This window comes from Nicotiana tabacum, mitochondrion (assembly GCF_000715075.1).
Source record: "Nicotiana tabacum mitochondrion, complete genome".
In the NCBI taxonomy this organism is placed as follows: Eukaryota; Viridiplantae; Streptophyta; class Magnoliopsida; order Solanales; family Solanaceae; genus Nicotiana; species Nicotiana tabacum.
Genome location: NC_006581.1, coordinates 72,501 through 91,047, shown reverse-complemented (window position 1 = coordinate 91,047; position 18,547 = coordinate 72,501). Strand labels below are relative to the sequence as shown.

The window sequence follows — 18,547 nt, the reverse complement described above, 5'->3', positions numbered from 1 at the left end:
AAAGAAAGATAGAAGGAAAGCAAGAAAGAACTATCTGACTTCGCTATCTTTCTATGAGCTCCTAGGAAAGAGATCCTACTCCCAAAGAAAGGAAGCTTAAGAATAGTCATTAAGAGAGGTGACGGTGACCCTCTTTTGCTTTTTCAAGCTATGAATGTAGAGATCAGGTTGAAGAGTGAAAGGGACGAAGTGGTATGAAGTTGCTTGAACCTAGCGCTCGGGAGGTTGTGCTCGACCGAAAGGGTAAGGGCAAGAATACTTGGATGGACGTAGTTCAGGATCGATGTAATTGAGACAACTAAGTAGAGGATGGGAAGATGTGAGACCGGCCAAAGGTGGTTCTATATAGCTCTTACGCTTTTACAACTCGTACTATTTTATTATAAACTTTGTGAAATCGTTCTTTACTCGCTACAAGTATTTCGCTCTAGCTCTCTAGTTCTCTTAGCTATCGTTACATTTTTTGACTCGTGGAAAGTGGAAAGGCAGAAGCGTCGGCTAGTCAGTCACGGACTACTTGACTTCCTTATGATGATTCAATGTTAATGACCTCATTCAATCTTTTTTTTGAGCCTTCGCTATCGTGGGCTAGATGGATAGCTAGTAGTTATGAGCAGCAGTCCCCTGACTATAGATAGGAAAAGATGTAGAGGTGCGTGCCACACTCACGAGGGACTGAGAAGTTGACGAAGTAGCGAGTTAAATGAGAGGCTAGAGTCAAAGGCGAGCCAATGAGCTTCTCAGTTAATGAAGAGCTTCCCTTGATGTGAGCAGAACTATCTATTTGAATTATTAAGAAAGCGGCCCTCCATTCCTGCTTTGAGGAGTAGATTGAAGGGCTTATCGCTTCTCCTACTGCTGCTCCCGGCCCCGTCCCGCAGCCGACCGATCTGCTGCCTTAACTTTAGAAAGATCGTTTTTGTTCAACATTTTTTTTTTTTTTCTAGAAGTAGGGAAAGTAAGAGAAGAGTGAATGAAGACCCCCACGGAGCGGTAAGGAGATCGATGAGTTTTTAATCTTCCTCTTTATGTATGAAATTACAGACATATAGTGAATGGACGAGCCCCTTCAACTTCGAAGCAGCTTCCTTTGTACTTCCCTTCGTAGGGGAGGTAGGAAAAAGAAAGAGATTAGATAACTATAGAGCAGATTCAGATCCAACCAGCAAGGCATACGGTCTTGGACACTTAACCAAGCTCTTGATGAGCGGTATCCACCTTCACCTTATTCTGCTCTCCTTAGCCTCCGGCTTGGGCGTGGTGAAGCAAGGGGTCAGTGAGATCGACCCCGATCAGTGCAGTTAGATAGTTAGAGTTAGTAGTTTCTTCAACAATTCTAAAAAGAGGAGTTGCTCTTAGAGTTAGGGAGCGAGTGGAATAAACGAGTTCAATACGCTGGATAAGAAGCGTAGTATACGAAGCGATCACTAGAGCGAAGGAGTGTAATAGGCAGAAAGGACTACTAGAGCTATATACTTTGAGAACGAGTGGAATACCTGAAACAAGAGAGGGTAGGTAGAGCACTTTCGCCTTTTAAGCTTTGCTTTCTCGATCCACTACTATCTTACTAAAAAAAAAAAAGAACTTCTGAGTTAAGAGAAAGAAAATAGACACACCCTTACACAGCCTTAATTAATAATAATATAGAGGGCCTTCTTCTTTTTCTTTATTTTATTTATTTTATCATATTTTGCCTTCTATATCTTATATAGACTTTTAGCGTATAATAATTACCAATACGAGGACTATCGACTTCGCTTTCAACTTATAATAGAAGGGTCTCCTCTTCCTTCATTTCGTAAGCTTGCTAGCTTACCGGCTGAACCATCATCATCTGCTTGCTTGGTCACTTTCGTGATAAGGCGCTTAAAAGGATTCTGGATTCTATATATTTTGGGAACTAAAAGAGTGGCTGGTTGAAGGGAAGCCAGAAAATCCAGGGAATCGACGTCCCCCAAACCATTAGACTTCCAGAGAAGAGGAGTCCGGTCGCCATTAAAACCCTTCTCGGAAACCGAGGAAATATCCTACCCAATCCCGATACTGGGTAGGATTCACCAGCCGCTAGACATAGCACATAAGCCAACAGTAGTATGAATGGGACAGGAACTATTCGACCTCTTTCAGGAAAGGGCCTTACACACGGGGACACTGGCTGATCCCGCCGACAGGAGCAAAGGAAGGTCTCTTTCGCCTACGAGCATTTGTACGAAGAAAGGAGTCTCGTACAAAGGGTTGGAAAGAAGGCTTTTACCTTATTTCAGGTGGGTTAGTGCGTATCTGTTCGGGCGGAGGCGGACAATGAAAAGACAGAAAGGAACGAATGATGCCAACCAACTCGACAAAGACATTCAGATATGAAAAAGATAAAGAAAGACGTGTTAAGCTTGTGTTTTCCCAGCCGACTCGCACACGACCTTCTTTTTTTCTATTGAAGAGTCGGACTCCCTGACATTGCCTTTGCATCGCAAGGAGGAAGAAGGGTCTATGCCGAAAGATAAAAGGGTGCTGCATGTATAAGTCCAAAAGAGCTATGATGACTCTCGAAATGGAATTGGAAGAGCAAGACGGGCTAGGGCTGGCACATTAACAGGATATTCAATTTGTGATAACGATGGCGGATAAACCAGATAATAATCTTACTTGTCCCCAACGCTAAAGTACCGGGCATTTTCGGGGACTAGCCCGCTTCCACTCTTTTATTTTTTTTTTCGAAAAGACAAGGAGGATTAAGAAGGCCATCATTAAGGAAAACAAGGCAATAGCTTCGGTTAAAGCAAATCCCAAAATAGCATAACCAAATAATTGTTTTGCCAATGAATGATTTCTCGCAACAGAATTAAGGAACTGAAAACATTTCCAATACCGGCAGCAGCTCCCGCTGAAGCAATTGTAGCAGCTCCTGCGCCGATTAATTTTTAACCTTAGAATCTTACATAATAATAAAGAAAGTTAGCTCTTTATTTGTTTATCTCGCCCTTCTTTCTTTTCTTCGATTTTAGATGGTAAAAAAGAGAATGGAATTTCCGATCTTGTACCCAAAGTGCGGTACACTTCACACCAACCCAAACTCCCTACCCTCATAAAAAAAAGTTACCCCCTTTGTTTGATTAGTCAGTTTTCAAGAGGGGGAAGTTCTTCTGGCAATCTCAGGCATACTAAAAATCGATTATTTGGCCTGATCGAAACAACCTAGGAAAGGTTGTCAGCCTACATAACCAACTTCTCATACCAAGGGAAGAAGGCATCAGATCCCTGTAGTTCGAGCCCTTTTTTTTTTCCCAGTTCCTGTACGTGGAATGATTTCCAGTGAGTAAAGTAGTCTGGGGGAAAGATAAGCCCTACCCACTATCCTTTCCCCAAAAAAAGGGGTCCAGAAAAGTGTGGCTGATTTGTTCTTTTACCATGTCAGCCACACTCTCATTTAGTCGATCTTGATAGTCCGAATACGAGAAGTGTCTTAATCTAGACACTCTCCAAGTTGATAGGATCCAAATGAAAAAAGGAAATACAATGGTAGGATTTGCCATCTTTCTTATTAAATAATTAAAAACCAATTGATCGGGAAAGGTGTTGTTCATGGTGGTAAGCGAGGGGGGATTGAGTAAAGGGGTAATGCCGCTTTTTACTAATATAGTCCCGAGTTGGTAATTAGAGTTAGAAGCTTCACAGCTTCCTCCACTCACCTCCACGGGCGAATATAGTCTACTAGACTCTTTCTTGGCTAGTCTAGTAGACTATATTCTAGGTCATTCGGAAGGGCTCCGTATAGTTTTTGGGTGTAACGTTGTGGTTGTTCCCTCTCCTTTCAGTCGAGTGACTTCGTACCTATCCTTACCGAGAAAAACGAGTTCCAGAGGCATCTTCCATTCATATCGATTTGGGTTTTTCCGCACCATATTTTGATCTGCCTCTTCTTCGATCCGGAATTCCCAGCAAATCCTTGACTCCTCGAATACAATGGAATTTCACACCTGGCGAATCTTTCACTCTACCTCCTCTTATTAAGACCATAGAATGTTCCTGCAAATTATGACCTTCGCCTGGAATGTGAGCAAATATATCATGTCGATTGCTCAACCGTACTTTGGCTATCTTACGTGGAGCTGAATTAGGTTTTTTCGGTGTTCTCGTTGAAACACGCGGGCATACTCCTTGCTTCTGGGGACATTGATCCAAAGCTCGAGTACGGTCCGTGCGCCGTTTTTCTTCTCTACCATGACGAATCAATTGATTTAATGTAGGCATCGCTCTTTCCTTTGTCCTTCCCCCCAATTTTTGCCCTCTCACTAGTGGTTACTCCCGATCCGAAGCACCCCTTTTCCATTCATAGAGAGATCCAATCGTCAAAATCAATAAAAAGGCCATCATGGACCAAGATCCAAACGGATCAATCTTGTTGGGAGGTACTGCCCAAGGAAAGGAAAAGGTTACTTCCGGATCAGGAATAATAAATAAAATGGAAACAAGATAAAATCTTATATCAAAACGACTTCTGGCATCACCGGAAGGATCGAAACCACATTCGTAGGCCGACAATTTTTCTGGATAGGTCGAACTATTGGAAGAAAATAGAAAAGGAAGACCGAGTGGGAGCAAAGAAACTAGCGGACTGATCACTAAATAGATACAAATAGGTGCAAATTCTGACATCACCACAGAAAACTTGGTTCTTTCGCTCCTTGCTGGCGGAGCGGCATACCGGAAGAAATTGGAAGATCGACGACGGAACGAAGAACGCAATTTTAGGATAGCAACACAACAAAGAAGAATTTCTATGGGGCTTCCCTGTCGAGAATTAAAAGTTTTTCTCTTAGAGAGGCGTTTTCCTGGCTTAGAAAAGCGTTCCTTCTCTCAAGAGATTTCCATACCTCTCCTAACTCTAGGCGATGTTGCATTTCCAATTTCGCTTGGTGCTTTAAGTTTATAAAGCCACGAAAATGATGCGCTTGAGCCATTTTTACATCTTGATAAAAAGGGGAATCATGCTTCTCGACACATAGACTTTCTAAGACCTGGCATAGAGCAGGGTGATTGAATTCTAAGGGTTCAAGGTGCACCCTCAGTATGGAATCCAGGTCTTGTGGATCAATGAAGAATTGTGGATCCTCCCGACCATAAAAAAGGAGTTGATAGAGGGAGGAAATCTGCTCTCGAGTTGCAAAACACAATTCGGTATTGAGGAAGTCCCGCACCATGATTTCGTACTCCCTGGGTGAGAGGCCCTGGGTTTGTAGGCGCTCTCGTACGAATTCCACCCATTCTGGATCCTTATCCGGTTGATTCAGATAGTGGGATAGTAGCTCCAGTTCAGATGGGAGAATACCAAATATGGAATGAAGTAAAACCGCATTAAACAAGTTTGCGTAGATCCTATATCCAAGAGTTAGCAAGCAATAAAGACATATGAAATATTTCAGAATAGAAAGAGCCCGCTGTAACTTGGGCTTTGTTATATAGTAACAAAAGAGTTTCACTTCTAAATCCAAAGGGAGATAGAACCTAATAAGAATGAGGAAAAGGCATGACCAGAAGAATTGTGTGAAATAAGTGAATTTATCCAGTTGAGGCATTCTTGATTGATTGAGACAAAACGATTCCCTCAATACAGCTTAACTCCGTCAAGCCTGTACGAGTAGTGAAGAAGTATAGAGCACTTTGGTTGGTTGTTGACCAACGGAAAGCATGGGAGAAAAAAAGAGAGAACTCTTTCTTTTTTATTATGATTGGGCCCTGCGGTGGTAGAACCTCGTGAACCAGGCGTACTACTGAACTTGCTTTTCTTCTCTTATGATATTTCGAGTGCTGCTTTCATTTCAGATACATTCAAATCCATTATTCTTTGTAGCCTGAAGAAGAAATATAGATTTTTAGTAGAGGAAGGACGTAGCTGGCACAATGAGGGAAATGAAGGCACTAGCAGATGCAGTTTTTGGAATAGATCGCTTAGCTCTACTTCTCAGTCAATCCCCTTTGTTCATGGCTTTGAATTTATTGTAATGCTTATATTTTATGTAAAGATCTCGATGACCGCTTAATTCATCTTTCCTTTCCCGCTCCTGAATGAGAAGTGGTCTTTTTTATTCCTGCGGTCTTGGCCTGAGAAAAGTGATCTCTGAAACTGAAATTCGACTGAAAAGTTACCAATAGAATAGGCTTTAGAGTAGCTCTTTCCAAATAGGTCGAGTAGCCATTTATAGAAATTGAATTAATTAAAAGGAGAAAAATTGTTGGGATTCACACGCACAGCCTTATCCTATGAGTCCGCCTATGCCACGCGCCTGCCTTTGAGAGCCTTTCCGCTGGTTCCCTTCGTCGGCGTCATTGAACCTCGTTAGCATTTCGAAAAGAATTGGAGGCTCAAAACGAATGGTCAAAGGAATTGATGATTCGTGTTTTGTCTCCGATCTTCGCCTAGTCTTAGAACCTGCACTGTAGAGAGGGGAACAAGCACCTCTTTCTGCCGCTCTCCTCCCAGATGTAGGTATTCCTGGAAGTGAGAACACTGCTGCCCAACTTATAACCCGGTCACTCCCCGTCTTCATCCTAGACGCCACTGGTACTATTCATCTATACTATATATGGATGACTCCTGCTTTCTCCCCAATGGAATGATCTGGACCCTTGCGAAAGGACCTCAAAATCCGACGACCTTGACTGAAAAGCTCCCAATTAGGTCAGTAGCTGGCCGAGTCGCTGATAGACCAAATAAGCACAGTAGCTGTTTAGAGCCGAAGGAGTGAAAGCCACTTGACTGTAAGGAGAGGAGCTCTATTTGGGATTCTATAGCCTACGCACTTGCCTTTAGGGGATCGAAGTTGGATGAATCTCCAGTGGTTCCTTCCATCGGCGTCATCGAACCACGTTAGCAATCCAGAATAACTGGAAGCTCGAAACGAGCGGTCAAAGGAATTGATCCGTTTAGTTCTGTTCTTCTCCTAGTTTTATAGCACACCCATGTTGAGGGATCTTTCCGACGCTAAGCGCGCTGCATCTCCTGTCCAACCAAGTGAAGAATATCTTGTCCAAGCTTGCATCCTTCTTCTGCCATTGGGAATGGAACATCTCTCCACTTGTAAGTGGTAGAAATTAAGGACTCTGTTGCAGGTTTTGGTTGATTAAAGAATCCTCTCAGAAGCCCATGTTTATTGTCAAAAACGAGACCTTTACGGGTCTGATTCTGATGGCTTGGCTCCTTGTACCGCCGTGCCCTCCAAATGCGTTATATTGGGCTTTTGACCTGATTTGTCAACAACGGGTCTTGGCGCCTTGGCTGCTGCTTAAACAGGACATCCTCTCAGAAGCCCGTGTATATTAGTCAAAGATGTGACTTTCACAGGTCCGATGGCTCTTTGACTGGTGTGCCTGAAAATGTGATTGATAAATGGGCTTTTGAAACTCGATTTGTCGCAACAATCTGTCTCCGCCTTTTCAAGTAGGGATCATCTCGGCAGTACAGGCAGTTATGATCCTACATTGCTGCTCGGTAGTGACCTAAGGTTCAATGATTTATCTTCTGCGCTAAGGCTAGCATCTCATCCCATCTTTCATCTTATTGCTTTGAGCTCTCTTCGGGAAAGTGTCAAAGTCTAACCTGCTGCTCCTTGATTTCACATAAAAAACGGAGTGCCTTCTGCTCCTTTTGCTCTTCTCTTTCTGTGTCTATTGATTTCCCGCCCACTCACACTTTCTTTATCGAATCTTTCTAGGCAGATAGGACAACTCCTGCTTGCTCTTGGCCTTGGCTGCTTAGAGACATTCCTTTAGTTCGTCTTAGAGAATGGAATTCCTAATTCCGTTTTCGTCTTTCTTATTGTAGGTTGGTCATCTGTTTCATTTTGAATTCCATCTCTTGCTTGCTTTCTGGTACCGGTTTCAGTTCCTTTGTTCAAATCAATATCTACTATGTCAGGCTTCCCTTCCCGGTTGTCCTGTTCAATCCGTTGTTCTTCTGTCTGAGGCAAAGGCGAATCCCTTTTACTGTATACGGTCGAGCTGGCTTGGCTGGTACATCAAGCATATCGGCATATTGCTTGTTCGGTGTGGTACACATATCTTTCAATGTAAATCAAGTAAGAGAATTCATTCCCACTGGCTGAGGAAAACGTGAAGAATTGCCATTTTATGAGCTTGTAAGGCCCGTTGCGTTGAAGTCCCCGAATAAAGAGGCTATACTAAGTCGGTGGGGCATTGGGCAGCCCCTATTGCCCAAGGGCAAGGCCACGCTAGGCCATTCTAGAACCTTCTATAGAATGCTAGCTTCTTGTAGCTTGTATGGCAGCCCCTTTGGCCGACCTAGGCAGCTTCCTAGGACTCTCTAGAGTCCTCTAAGATGCCACCACTCCTTTGTGCTTCCATGGAGCTTCCACCAACTCCTAGATCACTCCGGAACCTTCTAGAACCTTCCATAGCGCAAGATTGTGCTTCCATGGCCTGACGTGTTCTTGGCATTGTCTTGGCCACTCTTCCACATGCACCCTCGTGCTCCCACGATACTCCTAGGCCTTCCATCATGCCAAGATCCTTGTGAACATGTTCCATGCCCGCCCCCGCCGGCTATCTTTGATTGTCTTGGTCGGAAAATTGGGGTCTTTTGAGCGGGTTGTCTCCTCTCTGATGATCTTTTCTAAAAGAAGTAATGAAAGGGAAGCCCGGGGTCAAAGCGCGTTCGTTGTTGCCTGTATAGCTTTCTAGAGCAGAGATCTCCTCTCTCCTTCGGACCCTCTACCTCTACTTCCCTTCCGCTCATAAACAGCCTTCCAACGGGAAAGACTTCAACATAAAAGTAAATTTCCGTTCTTCCTGTTCCCGCGGCAGACGTATGCTCGGTTGAAGCTGGATTTAGAAAGGATCAGCAGCGGTGCATATATGATATTTTAAGGACAAGAAATATTGGACTAGACTATTCCTTATGTAGATGTAGTGGATAAGCTCTCCGTGTTGGGATAGGCGTTCGGATTTCCACAGCTATTCTAAGAGCGTGCTGAATCCAACCGTTGCACGTTCCCCCTTTGGCTAAACCACCACTTCAGGCTAACCCTTTTGCCTGGCTGGCACTTACTCAAGTTAGAGTTTTGCGCTCTCTCAAAACGCCTGCACGCCTGCGAGTGTTCTCCCCGGTCCTACAAATTGAGCTTCCGAAAGGGGTGCTTGCTGGAGCAGCTCAACGAGATGTGGGTTCAATTCTCGCTATGCCTCATCCTAGTAGGTGTCTGCGCCATTGGGCCAGCTAAACTTGCTCTGATCTAGTGTGCGTCCGCTCCTGTTCGGGCTCACTCAGCAGAAAGCTAACTCTCTTCTCCTGCTTTAGCTTGAGCCCACCCGGACAGACTCTGGCATGACACCCGTCACCATACATAGGTAATAGCATGTCCCAATGCTATCTTCCTCGAAGTTGCTGCTCAATATGATCTTGTTTTTGGGGGGAGGATCCACTAAATGGACCAACGGAGCACTGTCGGGTCGATAGCCCTTGATCCGAGATCTCTTTTTAACAAAAAAGAGTTGGATTTGCCAGCCTTAGCCGAAGAAGACTGTTCGTATAGTAGTAGGTTTGAGAACCGGTTCAAACCATCTCATAGGTCGTCCTCAGTACAAAAGGTCAATTCAATTGCTATACTAAGCTTTCTTTTACGCCCTGGAATGAAGCATTATTCAAAGACAGTAGGCAAGGGACTATAAGGAAGTGAAGTAGGGTCGGCAGATATAGGCTTCTCTTCTATTGAATAAGTGGACTCCCCCCTTTGACTTGAGCATTGAATTGACTCTTCTTCGATAGCTTTCAAGCGCTGAACCCGATCCAATTCGTTTCGTAGTCGTAGCTTATTGGCCTGAGATTCTCCATTGAGTGGTTCGTACTTACGACTTGGATTATCTGTTTCGTGGCTCACAAGAAATCGTTCTATCGAGAAATCATTAGAAAAGCTATTTTCTCTATTGGATTCTCAGTTAGCTGACTAGAAATCGAATTATCTCGCCGGTCGGATGAAACCACTTCTTCTTCTGTGCCCGTCTGATTCGGTGCTGTCTTCCCACTTCACTAAGAAAGAGTCTCGACCGACCCAGTATTGACTTATTATATACAAGTTTTGGCTTTCCCATGACCGCTAGACGGAAGTTTCCCGCCTTCCACAAAGATTCTATACCAGTAGAATACACAAGGATTCTCCACCCATTATTATCTCTATTATAGAGATGAGATGTCGAAAGATAGAGATAGAATCGAGACAGATCTTCTTTCTTCTATCTCTCTTGTGGCATTCATCATCTTGAGTGCACAATGTGTCTGTCTCTCATGCGAATGAGGAAAGCAAGATAACAGAGTAGCTTCCGCCCACAGAGTCCTCTCCCTTCACAAGGCTGGACTGATCCCCGGAGGTGAAGCCAACTTATTACTGATTGAGCATGATGACAGGCGGCAGTACTTTCTTCGCATCCTTCGTTTCAGGACAGGAACCATCAGGTTTTATTATTTCTAATATCTCTTATTCATATATTACTAAAGGCTCACAACTTCGTTCCCTTAGGCTCATTTGTTCCAAACCTTAACTACCGCAGCTGATTTAGACCACTCACGGGGAACAGCAGAACGAAGCCTTTTCGCTAGCTGCTAAAACAGGGGTCGAAGGGTATAACCGATAAGCAGGAGCGCCCTCATCGATCTGTCACCCTCGTTTACCTTTACTTTAGATAACCACTCGCAGTGAAAAACTGGCTATGATCCCACAGGAGAAGATGCTCCCGAAGACACACACATGGAAACCTCATCTAATCATCCCAGATCACAGAATAGAAGAGATCTGGGTAAGGATGATGAAAGCGGGCCCCTCTAATGCAAACCGCGCGGGACCGTCCGCTAGCTCACAAGATTCCACTACAGTGGATCGGCCGGCTCGTAGGCTCTATAGACTCACTCTCTTCACAACGAGAGGAGTTTACTACACGTATGGCCTCCTTTAGCCTTGTCTTAAACGTTGGCTCCGTGGCCCAAAGTGCTCGTCTTTTTTTTCTCCCTGGAACTTTTGATCCCTTCCGCTCCGTTCGTTCCGAGCTCGCGAGCGAAGTTTTGGCATGTCAAGTCTCTTTTCTTTCAACTCCGCTTGGTGATCGCTCATGGCTAATATAGGTAGGTCCAGAGCTAGCTAGTGTTCAGAAGTCACTTAAGAGATTGAATATGGGTCCTATTAGAATAGGCTGTAGCCGCAAAGAGATATAGATTCGCATTGCGGGAAGGGAACCATAGCAGCTGATAAAGGCTGCTGGTGGAGCCGGAGAAGAACCGGGCGAAGGGCTGGGGCCTTAACTAAGTACTAAGTACTAAAGCTGCTGGAGCGACTTCCTTCGATTGGACCTGCCAATCGAATGAATCGTAATCTCGCTACTTCCCCTTTCTGTCCTAAGCGGGGGAGAAGGATTAAAAACCTTGTGTGAAGGAATATCAAAGTCGTTGACCAAACATCCGGTTTAAGGACAAATGGACAGTGAATCAACAGAATCGAGTTGTTTGCAGGATAAGGATTCGGCAGTCGAGACATCTATATTTATTTCATTAAGAAAGAGAGGAAAGGATGCAAGCAAGGAAGCGCTAACCTATACCTATACGACTGCTATTCTTATTGATATTGATCAATGCGGGCTAAGGACGTTGATACCTGAGCCCTCTTCCAGTCTTGTTTTCATGCTCCCCAGTCGAGATGCCAAAGAAGAAGGAAGATTGACCACCGTCGATTCCGTCATGCTTTTCATACTGAGGTCGAGGTTGTAGGCCCCCTGTGTGTACACTTCTTCCACATGGGGAAGGAAAGGAGCCCCTTTGCTTGCTTTTTGGGACATGTAAGACAGCCTAGCAGATCCTTTTGAATGTCCATCAAAGGCGAGGTGGGAAATGCCCCGCACGAACTATCTGATCAAGTTTTCTTTTTCCTATCACAGGCAGCTGGCAAAGCCGTGTTTGATCGTCGCGTACATGCTCCGTTACAGCTTCGTTCATGCGCCAATCAATTGACAGTGAAGCAGAGAAGGAAGAGTTTTGATCACCGTGTGGGTAGTCTCTATTAGGGTTTCCGTTTCATGTGCACTAAAAAGGAAGGAAGACTGGTGCGACTATAGTAATGCCAAGCATACGAGCAAAGGACTCTACCTACCCCATACTGACGAATGAAAGAAGCTCATCGCGGATGATAGGACAAGCGATAGCGGTTCCATTCTTGCTCTTCCTATTCCATACCATAAACAGACACCTTTGATTCATCGACATTGGCGCTAGAGGCTCTACCCCCACCCACCAGCCCTTTATGGAGTTAGCGGACCAAGAGCAAAAATTCCCCGATATAATAAAGAAAGTAAGAAGGGTTCCAAACCATTGAAACAGAAAGCACTAAAGACTGTTACGACGTGGCAGAAATGATCACCGTCAAGCACAAGATTCAAAGCTGGAATCTTCCTACTCTTGTTAGTTGGGACAGAGCATCCTATCTTGTTGATTCTCCTTTCCCACCGCCTCGAGCTCTCGCTTTCAGGGTGGATACGCAAGAAATTCACTATGAAAATTGACATGACACAATCCCTGAAGAGTATGATGTGCCCGGCCTTGCTTCTCTTGATCCCCACCCACCTCCCGTAGAGGCGGGTCAATATCAATATCTATACCAGAGATTGCTTTTAGCTTTATCTTTTCAGAGACAGGAGAATTCCTTCTGTACTTACAAGAATGCTACTTAGGGAGAAGAATCTCTTGACTCAGGAGCACCTGAATCTATTCTTTCTGTGTCCCACATCCGCCTATGTTAAAGCACTCCGCCAGGTCCGTACTAGAAAAGACTCGGTCAAGGTCAAAAGCACCTGCGGGTGACTTTTTGTCTTACGACACGGCATGGTAATTGATCGAGTGCGCTTTCCTTTCTCCTACTCCCACTTCGGGAAGGGAAGTGCTAAAGGGCGGGCATGCTCGACTGAAAGGAGAGGAAAGCTTCTTCACTTTCGGCACGGGCGCGGACTCCGCGATCTCTGGGTCGCCGAGGTTCCTTTTCTTCCGCCTCTTAAGATCCGCTATCTCTATGATTTGATCCTTCGCGTATCGGCCCCATACTTCTTTGATCTCCCTTTCTCCTGACGTAAGAAAGTGACACAGGCTTGGCCAGCTTTTTTCAAACTTGACGGTCAAGTTCCCTGCTACTTCCGTAAATACGCCTTGGATGAGCCTAACAGCCGTGTACCTGGAAGCACTTTTGTTTTCAACCGCCAGATGGTAAAGGAAGGCGCCATCCCTCCTTTCTCTCGCAATCACAATAGCCGTACAGTCGAATAGTTGAGTTAGACGGGGGATAAGGGTCGAACTATCAAAGAGGTCCGCTACCAAAGAATTAGGAGTTATAACATTCATAAAAGAAAGAAAAAACCAATATAGGAACTTCAACTAAGAAAGAATAAGAATAAGAAGAATTGCTTAAGTAAGGTAGTCGCTTCTTTTTTTCGGTATACCGCTCTGCGAGCAGAGCGAATGAACATAAATCTTTCTGAATATCATGAATATCCTTCGCCCCTTATCTCCTCATCTTCCTATTTATAAGCCACAGCTTACTTCGACGTTTTCAATTTCCCATAGAATCTCCGGAGCTTTCCTAGCCACTATAGTTTTCTTTTTTTATCTTCTTTGTCTGAAAATTGGTTTGATTTGCTTCACCTATGAGAATTTCTACCAATTCTTCTTTTATTCATCAAAGCTCATCCTAATCTCCGTCGAGATTACTGCCTTAGCCCTGTCCTATCATCTGTATAATGGAGTTCGTCATTTATTGACGGATTTTTCGGGATTTTTCTTTCTTAGAATTGGAAGAAAAAGATTGAAATGACTATTCCAAATTTCACCTATACCTTTCTTTGAGATTTCAACAAAAAATTTATCTTTTCTTATAAAATGTTTATTATTCGTTGATAGATCTAAAGCTTATGCCGTAGAAGCTGACATCAGGCTATTGGCCTTTTATCTGCATCTTCCCTCGTAGAGTGGCGTCTTTTATAAGAAAAGACTTTCTCAGTGGAACTAAAAAAAAAAAAAGAGTTTGAGCTCTTTTTTTTGGTTGACCTTTAGCCACGCGCGGCGGCTATGCGCATGTGTCCCAAAGTGACGTATATTTTTTGGTAATGGGTATACTCGAGAGAAAAGGTTTGGAATTCGACCTCCCCTTATACGCTCTAAAAAGGGGTCATGGACTCCTTTTTAGTTTAGGATCCCCTTTCTACATTCAATTTTTTATTGAGCCTGGTGTGGAATCACCATCATTACACATTCATTCTTGGTCTGGCTGCTGGTCTAGCGAGCCTTCCTAGCCGCCTAGAGTGCAGCCTGCCTGCTGAAGACCGTAACGTAAGTAACTCAGTGCTCCATACGGGGGAAATGAAAGCAGAATTCGTTCGGATCCTCCCACATGTTCAATCTTTTTTTAGCGGTTTCCCCAGAGATCTTTATCATTAATGCAACCTTCATTTTGCTCATTCATGGAGTTGTATTTAGTACCTCTAAGAAATATGATTATCCACCGTTAGTCAGTAATGTGGGTTGGCTTGGATTACTTAGTGTTGCGCGCCTAGGAGGGCAGCGCGCTTTGGGATGCGGAGGAGCTATTATCGTCCAGCTCCCTAACCTAAAGCGGCACCGGGTTTGGACCGCAGGGAACCGTAGCATGGGGGGACGTCTAATCCTTTTGCCGCCGCAAGGCTGGCTAATCGTACGCAGCAGGCTCGAATACCCCTGGTTCTGGAAGGCACATGAGTCCGAACGCTATGTTGAATGTGCGACCGAGACTACACTACGTAGGTACCTGTGCAGGTGAGGCGTCGGTCGGTCCTAGAAACGGCGGCAGCGGCGCGAGGAGTTAACGACCGGACGTGCTGCAACCTAGGGATCACCAGGCAGCTCTTTCGCTCTATAGGGATCGGGGGGGCATAGCACAATTCTTCTTGGAGGAGGGTTGTTTGCCCGGGTGACTGATCCTGCCATAATGTACTTCTACCTATTATAGCACCGGCAACCGAAGTCGAGCATACATACGACGATCTTCATGCGTGAATAGCCGGGAGGAAAGAAAGGGCGGTAGATGATAATGAGAAAGGGCGCCGCGTCTGGACGGGCGGAATGGATGAGCGAAAGGTGTCATGCCATGGAGTGGGGAATAGCCCTCGTCTCATGTAAGACAACTAAATGCACCTCGAGGTGCTGCCGAGGAACTGAGGGACCTTCTCGAGCACAGGATAGGTAATTGAGAGATAGAGCTAGCCTATTCGTTATGGGAAATCAATGCTCCGGGCCAAATAGAGCTTACCTACGGCACCTGGCTTTCTCCGGCGAGCTTTCTATCGTAAAGCCAAAGACGCCCCAAGACAAGGTACAACTGTTGGGAAGGGGACATGATCAATAGAACCTGGCTGGATCCGGGCTGGGATAGTGCCGCCCATTCTTAACCAGTTCCGAAAGGGTTCGCTCATGCTGGAGGGAGCATCCCCACTTAGTGATCGGTCCGCTAGTTCACGCAAATCCGAAGAAGTTATCACGGACGAGCCACATGCAGGGAAACTTGCACGTGTGGTTCTGGCCGGGCTTTCCTGAGGTATCTAATAACCTTGCTTCTGCTCGCCGCTGGCGCACCTCTCCTAACTATTGCCCATTTATTCTGGAATAATCTTTTTAGGAGGGACAATTTTACATATTTCTGCCAAATCCTTCTATTATTAAGTACGGCTGGTACCATTTCGATGTGTTTCAATTCTTTCGAACAAGAGAGGTTTGATGCTTTTGAATCCATTGTATTAATTCCACTTCCTACTCGCGGTATGCTCTTTATGATCTCGGCTTATGATTCAATTGCCATGTATTTAGCTATTGAGCCTCAAAGTTTATGTTTTTATGTGATCGCAGTAATTAGTAGGGAACCCATGGATTTGACTCTGGGATTGGGGAATTCCGTGACACCCCTGCCGGAGCCCATAATTCCCGATCTGAATCTTCCCCCCGAGGAACCCCCAGAAGAACCATATCAACCATTAATTCCTGGGGGGGGAAGTCTCTCGGTGGAGGAACAAAGGGCGATAGACCGCTTTGTTCGCCAGCAAAACCGGCTGGTCCGGTGCGCGACACACATGTTGCGGTCACTGGACTACTCCCCACAACCGGAAGACGTCAAGAATGTCGTAGAGACATTCATCCTGGAGATTGACTCCTTCCACTATTCAGAAATTTATCTGGCACTAATTGATAGAGACTCCCCCCAGTTTCTACATTTTCTTGAACTCTGGGAGGAGCATCTCACAGTCACCGATTCCCTAGTGCAAAATATATTTCTGCTATAACTTCTTCTTTGATTACTTCATTCTTTCCATATCCCTCTCCTTTGTTCTCAGTTACTCATCAAATGGCACTCAGTTCATATCTTTAAGTTCGATCATTGACAAGGTTCAAAGAAAGGGAGGGGAAAAAAAGAAAGATCATCAGTTTCATCATGATCTATTCTCAATTTCTGCAGTATAGTTTAACCACCAAGTTCGGGATGGATTGGTGTGGGCCCCCTACGCCCGTCTACCTGAGACTGTCCCTTGGCCCGTAGGTCCTGGCACAAGGTTAGAATTCTAGCTCTTTCAGAGTGGTATCTCACTGATGGCTCGGCCCCCCCCGGAAGGAGGCCTTCTTCGCCCTCCACCTAAGCTGCGCAGGAAAAGCCCAAAGCCAATCCCAGGGAACAGTTAAGCTTCAATCGGTCTTTCTGTCCAGGTGGAGGTAGTCCGCATCTTCACAGACATGTCTACTTCACCGAGCCTCTCTCCGAGACAGTGCCCAGATCGTTACGCCTCTCGTGCTCAGGAAGGTCAGAACAGAAAATCCTTCAAGCCCCAAAGCAGATACGCTTTCAGTTACCTTTCCTTTCGCGGATTCGTCTTCCTTTACTGTAAAGTGAGGCACTTATTGACTCCTCGGACATTCACTATGTCAGTTGCTTCTGTCTTCTCCCTCACAGCGCATTCTATAAGAACTTCCTAATGCTAAGCCACACCTGAAGGAGGAGGATTTTGCTCATTTTCTTTTTAGGCCTTAGCACTAGACTATTATGACTATCTTATTATAAGACAGTCTGAGGGTCGGGTCAAGCCTGTCTGTTTACGAATCGGATGTGGGAATTTTACAAGTCCTATGGCAAGTTGAGAGGGAAGTAACAATAGCAAAAGGCATTCCTTTGAAAGCAATGCAGGGTTAGCCAGTTCAACCAAGCCAGCAGAAAAAGTAGACCTATATTCTCCCGCAGTCTTTCTTTCAGTTCCATTCCCCCACCTAACCTTAATGGGACAGGGATACTAGCAGGGAAGAGGGCGTTAAGTAATCGATATGAATCGCTTTACAAAGCTCTTTCTTTCCCTAAAAGGAGAAAAGAGTGGAGTAAGGGAAGCGAAAGACACTGTACCGACTGAAAGGTACATAGTTGCTTTACCGATAGCGAGAGGATTGAGAAAAGCTACAGCGCAGGAAGAGCATAGGGAGAGGATGAAGGCTTAGTTAGTGCTTGTGGAAAGGCTGAGGTACGATAGCGAGAGCAAGAAAACTCCTGCGCTTACGCTTGCTATTCCAAATTGGAATGGAGAATGACTTCGGGACAAAAATAAAAGAGAAAGAAAAAGCCTTCTTCTTCTCAATACCAATACCTAAAGCTCACTGAACTTGAGCTATCGTAATTCTGTTTTCGCAATCCCTCTCCCCTTTCCCTATCGGTGGAGCAACTGCGTACCTCTATAGAGCTTTCTAATGCGTTTTCTGGACATCATATGATCGTTCTTTCTTAAACGTAGTTTTATCCGTAACAAGATGCCTATTCTCTTTAGGGATAGGTAGCTTAGCATACCTGGCAAGATACTTTAGCCAAGGTATAGACCGGGAGTACTTACTCATAGGTTGCTTGACTTCGTGCCTATCACATCACAGCTTATCCCTTTAAAGGCGAAAGCCCGGCCTCCCCCTCCAGCATCTGCTCTCTAGTTAAGTAAGGTGAAAACATCGATTGAATTAGTAGAAAACTTCCTTAGTTAGAAGGTAAGATGATCCTAGAGGCAAAGCCTTGGATTCAATTCCAATTCTCCCCTCTGTAACTGCAGCTTCAGCAATTTTCTTAGTCAGGCCATTGACCCTCCAGGGGGATTAGGTAGTTACAAAAGAAAAGCCCTTCCTTAGAAGTATAAACCAAGGCATTCTATTTCTAATACTCAAATCGAAAGGCTAGTCTTCTTTTCTACATTCTACAGGCCCAGCTTCTTCTGAGAAGTTCGGCAGCAAGGAAGTCTATTCCCTTGGATTCTATTTGGATTCCTTACCACCGGGGATTCCCCTATCCTCACTGTAGGAACAGTAGGAACATACTGAGGCTAAAGTAGCCGCAGTCTTTGAGTAAGTTGCTATTGAGCTCAGCCCCTGGTAACATACTAAAGAATCATATCCTGAGGACTAAAGAAAAGCTGCCTTGGAATCGAATCTGAAACTTTGAAATAAAGGCCTGTGAGAATTTCTTCTTTT

General features: G+C 44.8%; 7 protein-coding genes across 7 annotated transcripts, besides 3 other annotated features.

The window, feature by feature from the left end:
* Positions 1–3,870: 3,870 nt before the first annotated feature.
* rps12 (ribosomal protein S12) lies at positions 3,871–4,248 on the bottom strand. The gene has a single exon. The coding sequence runs from the start codon at positions 4,246–4,248 to the stop codon at positions 3,871–3,873; it is 378 nt and encodes a 125-aa protein (YP_173380.1).
* Positions 4,249–4,267: 19 nt separating this feature from the next.
* Positions 4,268–11,200: a repeat region (repeat 3).
* On the bottom strand, positions 4,297–4,653 carry nad3 (NADH dehydrogenase subunit 3). Its single transcript has one exon. The coding sequence runs from the start codon at positions 4,651–4,653 to the stop codon at positions 4,297–4,299; it is 357 nt and encodes a 118-aa protein (YP_173379.1).
* Positions 4,776–5,573, bottom strand: orf265a (hypothetical protein). Its single transcript has one exon. The coding sequence runs from the start codon at positions 5,571–5,573 to the stop codon at positions 4,776–4,778; it is 798 nt and encodes a 265-aa protein (YP_173378.1).
* Positions 11,201–15,913: a repeat region (repeat 2).
* orf173 (hypothetical protein) lies at positions 12,860–13,381 on the bottom strand. The gene has a single exon. The coding sequence runs from the start codon at positions 13,379–13,381 to the stop codon at positions 12,860–12,862; it is 522 nt and encodes a 173-aa protein (YP_173377.1).
* On the top strand, positions 13,524–13,850 carry sdh3 (succinate dehydrogenase subunit 3). The gene has a single exon. The coding sequence runs from the start codon at positions 13,524–13,526 to the stop codon at positions 13,848–13,850; it is 327 nt and encodes a 108-aa protein (YP_173376.1).
* nad2 (NADH dehydrogenase subunit 2) lies at positions 14,427–14,579 on the top strand (one part of a trans-spliced gene, as the record gives it). Coding sequence (YP_173350.1) covers positions 14,427–14,579 — 153 coding nt within the window.
* On the top strand, positions 15,751–16,344 carry orf197 (hypothetical protein). The gene has a single exon. It carries the CDS (start codon positions 15,751–15,753, stop codon positions 16,342–16,344), a length of 594 nt encoding a protein of 197 aa, YP_173375.1.
* Positions 15,914–18,547: part of a repeat region (repeat 1) that runs on past the window's edge.